The 6,510-nt window shown below is 46.8% G+C and overlaps 1 protein-coding gene across 1 annotated transcript in view; it reads left to right on the top strand.

The window, feature by feature from the left end:
- Positions 1-3: 3 nt before the first annotated feature.
- Positions 4-6,510, top strand: part of kif15 (kinesin family member 15) — a 100,896-nt gene continuing 94,389 nt past the window's right edge. The window contains exons 1-3 of the mRNA XM_052015649.1: positions 4-134; positions 1,273-1,309; positions 5,280-5,466. Of these exons, the coding sequence (XP_051871609.1) occupies positions 74-134; positions 1,273-1,309; positions 5,280-5,466 (285 nt within the window). The 5' untranslated portion in view covers positions 4-73. The remainder of the gene's footprint in view (positions 135-1,272; positions 1,310-5,279; positions 5,467-6,510) is intronic.

Raw genomic sequence — 6,510 nt, 5'->3', positions numbered from 1 at the left:
AGCCCCATCACGTGACTCCAGGCTGGCGCCAAAATTTAAACAAAATTTTCCTGTCTTGTTTGGGAGGAAATAAATGGTTGGAGGTGGCGTTGGGGTCGTTCAATGTACGGTGGGGATGTCTCCGAGTGGTAAAGGTGAGTGTTCACCGTCATCGGGTATCTGTGGGGTAGGTCTCGGATCTGACCCCATCCCACCAGACATCAGTATCCCTCCCTCACCGCCAGACCCCCCCCCTCACCGTCAGTACCCCTCTAACCCCCCCTTCACCGCCAGATTTCTCCCCCTTCACCGCCAGATTTCCCCCCCTTCACCGTCAGACCCCCCTCACCGTCAATACCCCTCTAACCCCCCTTCACCGCCAGACCCCCCCTCACCGTCAATACCCCTCTAACCCCCCCCTTCACCGCCAGATTTCCCCCCCTTCACCGCCGGACCCCCCCCACCGTCAATACCCCTCTAACCCCCCCTTCACCGCCAGACCCCCCTCACCGTCAATACCCCTCTAACCCCCCCTTCACCGCCAGATTTCCCCCCCTTCACCGCCGGACCCCCCACCCACCGTCAGTACCCCTTTAACCCCCCCCCCCCCTCACCGCCGAACACTCCTCACCGTCAGTACCCCTTTAACCCCTCTCACCGCCGGATTCCCCCCCCCCCTCCCCTCACCGTCAGTACCCCTCTACCCCGCCGTCGCGGTCAGACCACCACCTCCCGGTTTTCGCCTCCCTGCAGGTTCGGGACTGGATGATTTCCTCACTCGGAGCCTCCTCTATACCCCACCCCCAGACCATCCCAGTACCTTTAACAGTCTCTCATGGCTACTGTCTTTTTCGGTGATAAGTATTGCCAAAGATAACCGTGGGAATTCTTTTATCTTCATGAAAGCAGATAGTGCCCGGTTTATCACCACATCTGGTTGCAAAACCTTTGTACGTAAATAGTGGACAGACAACTGAATATTTTATGATAATCTCGGGGACAGAGTGAAGCCAGTACATTTGAGATTGCTGAACAAATAATCCACAACTGATGCCATTGTGGATGAGAGGAGGTGAATAAGCACCTCCCCCACAACCAACCAACCAAACGTAGTTCAAACACAAATGTTGGGATGCATTTGTGGGAACAGAGAACTTGAAAGGAAAATAAGAATTCCAATATGATGTCTATAATTAGTGATGGTTCCTATTTGTTACAAAAGCAAAAGTGTGACAAAGTATGAGATTTGTTTCGTAACCTTCACAAAGTTACCATCAACTTGTGTTTCTTCAGGTGATGTGACTGATGCACCGCCTACCCAGTCACTGAGGTAAGGAATGATTTTTGAATTAAATATACTTTCAGCCACAGTGAGAAACTGCAGCAGCATCCACGTCAGACATCTATTCACTGTTCTTGGTTACTAATTGCTGTATGACATCAAACTGATTTTTGTTTTGGATCCTTTGGAACTGTGGCAAATTAATGTTGGTGTGCTATAACTGTATCATGCTTTAGTTTCAACTGTCCTAAATACATTCTGTTTAGGAAAGGGGATTAAGTAAATTAACAGAGACATGTTTTGTGGATAATATGATGGTAGGTTTTCTCTCCAATGATATAACTTGGGTATGGGTGAACAACTAAAGGAAGCCACGGTATCTCTTTCCAAGTGGCTATTTGAGTGGCTTGTTTGAGCCTATTTGACTGACAGATCAAAGTCGAGTTTATTGTAATGTGCACAAGTACATGTATACACAGGTGTTATGGAAACCTTACTTGTAGCAGCATCACAGGTACATAACATCATATAAGTAAATATCAGAGATGGACCTCTAATGGTTGTAATCTCTAGATTACTTCTGCAGCAATGTGCTAGTGAATATAGGAGTAGGAGGAGAGATCAGATGAATGTGTGGCTAAAGGGATGGTGTGGACCATTGGGACTGTTTCTGGGGAGGGTAAGACCTGTACAAGCAGGACAGGTTACACCTAAACTGGAACTGGCCCAATATCCCCACCTATCAGCCTCTTACCAGCCCATCCCTCCCTCTTACCTCTAGACTGGCTATCTTCCCTCTACACGCTCAGTCCTGATGCAGGGTCTTTACCCAAAATGTTGATCATCTCTTTACCTCCACACATGCTGCTTGACCAGCTGAGTTCCATCAGTAGTTAGTTTTTTTTGCCCCAGATTCCAGCATTTGCAATGTATTGTCTTCTGAGGTCCAATGTCCTTGCTGGGAGGTTTGCTCATGGTGTTGGGAAGAGTATAAACTAATGTGGCAGTGGAATGGGACCCCCTGTAGATGTAAAGTTGGTGGGGGTGGAGGAGGGTAGCTTATAGCCTAATATGGAGGGAAATTACAGTTGGTCCAGTAGGAAGAACAGACCAGGTGTGATAAAGCACATGGGAGAAGTGCATTGCAAAATTGCTGGGGCCTTGACCAAGATCTTCGTATCTTTACTAGCCATAGTTGTGGTGCCCGAGGACTGGTGGATAGCTAATGTTGTTCTGCTTTTCAATAAGGGAAGCAGGGATAATCCTGGAAACTACAGGCCAGTGAGTCTCGCGTCAGTGGTAGGGAAGCTATTGGAGAGGATTCTTAGGGATAGGATTTATGAGCATTTCCAGGAGCAAGGCCTAATTAAGGACAGGCAGCATGGCTTTGTGCAGGGTAGGTCATGTCTGACTAATTTGAGTTTTTTTGATGAGGTGATGAAGGTGATTGATGGTAGAGCAGTGGATGTTGTTTACATGGATTTTGGTAAAGTGTTTGACAAGGTCCTGCATGGTAGGCTCATCCAGAAAATTAGGGTGCATGGGTCCATGGTGGCTTGGCTGGTTGGATCCAAAATTGGCTTGCCCATAGATGACAGAAGGTAGTGGTGGATGGGTTTTATTCTGGATGCCAGTCTATGACAAGTGACATACTGGGACCTCTGTTTGTCATGTATAAATGATTTGGATGAAAATGTGGTAGGGTGGGTGAGTAAGTGGGCAGACGACACAAAGATTGGTGGCACTGTAGATTAGGAGTAGGATGAGAGCATTTTGGGTAGAGACCCTGCATCAGGACTGAGAGCGTAGAGGGAAGATAGCCAGTATAGTGGTAATCATAGATTGCCAAAGGATACAGTGGGACCTAGATCAGTTGCAGATATGGGCAGAGAAGTGGCAGATGGAGCTTGATCCAGGTAAGTGTGAGGTGTTGCACTTTGGGAGGTCCAACATGAAGGAGAGTACACTGTTAATTACAAGATCCTTAACAGTGTTGATATACGGAGGGATCTTGGGGTCCAAGTCCATAGCTCCCTGAAAGTGGCTGCACAGGTTGATGGGGTGGTAAAGAAGGCATATGGGCATCCTTGCCTTTATTAATCAAGGAAATGAGTTCAAGAGTTGGGAAGTTATGTTGCAGCTTGATAAAACTCTGGTTAGGCCACATCTGGAGTATTGCATTTAATTCTGCTTGCCCCATTATAGGATGTGGAGGATAGGAAGTCCATGTAAACTATATCCATCACTCTGCCTTCATCAATTTTCTTAGTTACCTCATTAAAAACTTGATCAGAATTGAGAGACAAGATCTTCACTGCACAAAATCAGTGACTCCTCCTAATCAGTCCTTGACTTTCAAAGTGAACATAAATCCTGTCCCTCTGTTTTGTCCAACAACTTTCCTACCACTGATGTTAGGCTCACTGGCCAGTAGTTCCCTGGCTTGTCCTTGCAGTCCTCCTTAAATAAACCTGTGGCTAAGGAAGATACAAAAATGTCTGCCGGGTTTCCAGCAATTTCCTTTGCTTCCCACAATGCTCTAGGATATACTTGGTCAGGCTCTGGGGATTTATCCTCGTTTGTGCCTCAAGACTGCTAATGCTTTTTCCATCCCTGACCCTGGCACTAGGGAGCCAACACACCATCCTGGAGTTTCACATACAGCCACAAAAACATCTGCCTGTCCTCCAGACCGTTGAGTCCCCTATCACTACTGCTCATCTAGACTTCATCCTTCGCTGCTGTACAACAAAGCTACTCATGGTACCACTGATTTGCCTGCTGCTGCTTTCCTCTGAAAGGCTGTTTTCCTGACCACCCCCTCACCCCCACAGTATCCAATGTCGTATACTTGTTAGAGGAAAGCCACAGGGGAGACTTGCACTGTCTGCCCCTTCTGGTGGTCACCCAGCTTTTATCTGGCTGAACCCACAGAGTGACCACCTTCCTGACATTCTTATCTATGATACTTTCTACCACCTATGCTTCTCAGTGAGTCTATCTGCCACTCCAATGGATCCATGAGGTCTGACAGGAGCTACAGTTGGACACACTTCCTGCACACGTGGCCCTCGGGCTCACTTGACTTCTCCCCAATCTCCCATTTCACAGGAGGAGTTCACCACACCACTGCCATTCTAATCCTACTAACTACTGATTTAAATCAAACAAAAAGGAATGAACTTGTCTTAATGTATTGCAGTTCAGCCGTCTTGTCCAAGATTGAATGTAGTCAAATCAGAGGTGCAAGAGCAATTGTGCTACGGTAGTAGGGATTTCAACTTCTCCAGTATTAACAAGAATCATTTTGGTGTGAAAGATGTACAGGGGGTATACATTTTAGTGTGTCAAGGAGAGTTTTTTGAACCAGAATGTCTATATTCCTACTGGGGAAGAAGCAGCACTGCACCAGATCTTTGGGAATGAAGCTGAGCAAGTTGAAATGTCAATGGAAGAGCAGTTTGGTGATACAGTAGAACTCTACAGAATTTGAGATGTTAAGTTCCCAGTGGCTGGTTCAATATGGATGTTACCACACTGCATTTCTTTGGATGTATCCAGCTCCACAGTGATATGGGTTCAATCCTGACCTCTTGTACTATCTGTGCGGAGTTTGCATGTACTTCCTGTGATCACCTGGGTTTCCTCCAAGAGCACTGGTTTCCTCCCACATCTTAAAGACGTGGGTTGGTAGGTTAATTGACTACTATAAATTGCCCCTAGTGTATAGGTAAGTGGTAGAAGCTGGCAGAGTTGTTAGCAATGTGGGGAGAGTAACATGGGATTAGTGTCAATTGGTGCTTGATGGTTGGCACATACTTGGTAGGCCAAAGGGCCTATTTCCTTGCTGTGAATGACTAATTTCTGTCTTGTTTTTATGGCCTTGAATCAATTTGTGTTTAAACCTAAAGCCTGTACTCATTTTCGTTTGGGAATATTGTAGGGACTGTTAAGCCACAGTAATTCTAGCATAGTTTGAAATGCATAACACTGTGTGACCGGAGTTTTGTCATTGCAGTGCTGAAGGTGATTCCATCAAGGTTTATGTAAGGGTGCGTCCACCAGTGAAGAGCACAAGACTATGTTCAGATGGAGACCATGGGCTGTGTTTGTCAGTCCCCTCGCCAAATACCATTCGTCTCAGCTCAAAGCCCGAACCAAAAGTTTTCACATATGATCATGTGGCCGATATGGACACTACCCAGGTACAGTTTAAAAAAAAGATAAAATGTGGATTCTTACAAGTAAAGACTAAACAAAATATAGCCAGATAACAGGATCGCTTCCTCAATGTTATGAACTTGTTACAAATTCTGACTTTTGGTTCACATGTTAAACTGAGGTCCCATCTATTCCTTTGGATGGGTGTATGAGGTCCCATGGCTCTTTCTAAATGGGAGTTAACCCTGTGTTATGGAAATATTGACCCCTCTACATTCTTTAAATGTGTGCATATGTGAGCATAATAACTGAGGCCTGAGTGATCTGGGTTCTGGAGTGGAGGCAGTGATTTGTCCTGTAGATTAGTGGGGGCAGGACTGCGCAGGCATGTAATGTCAGCAGGTAAGGCGCGGGCAGTTTAAAAAGCAAACCGCCATATCCAGCTGGCAGTGTTGGAGTGGGCAGTGGAGTGAGATGGAGCAGAGTGATTTGGGCTTGGCTCAAGGGGCTTCGGCTTAAAGGGGTGAGGCAGGTGAGTAGCTGGTAAGTAAAGGTAAGGTTTACCTGTTATCTGTTATAAATTTTTAAGTGGCGGGGGGGGGGGGGGGGAAGAGAGAAAAAGAATTAGTTCAGATGGAGGACATGGTGGTGTGCTGCAGCTGCTTGATGTGGGAGATCGTGGACCTTGCTGTGGTCCACAATGGCCACATCTGCAGTAAGTGCTTGAGGCTGGAGGAACTTTGGCTCAAAATTGATGAGCTGGAGTTGCAGCTTCAAACACTGTGGAGCATCAGGGAGGGAGAGAGTTATGTAGATACTGTACATCAGGAGACAGTCACCCCCCTTAGATCAGGTACTTCTGGAGTCCAGGAAGTAGATAGAAGGGTGACTATCAGGGTAGAGAAAAGGAGAAAGAAAACGAACAGGCAGATAGAGCAGAGGACCCTGGAGGCTGTTCCCCTCAACAACAGGTTTTCTGCTTTGGAAGCTGTTGAGGGAGATGAACTGCAGGGGCCTAGCAGCAGGAGCCAGGTCTCCGGCAGTGGGACCGGTCCTGCTGCTCAGAAGGGAAGGGAGGAGAAGAGGAA

Source organism: Pristis pectinata, chromosome 5 (assembly GCF_009764475.1).
Source record: "Pristis pectinata isolate sPriPec2 chromosome 5, sPriPec2.1.pri, whole genome shotgun sequence".
NCBI lineage: Eukaryota > Metazoa > Chordata > Chondrichthyes > Rhinopristiformes > Pristidae > Pristis > Pristis pectinata.
This window is presented reverse-complemented; position numbering and strand designations above follow the sequence as displayed.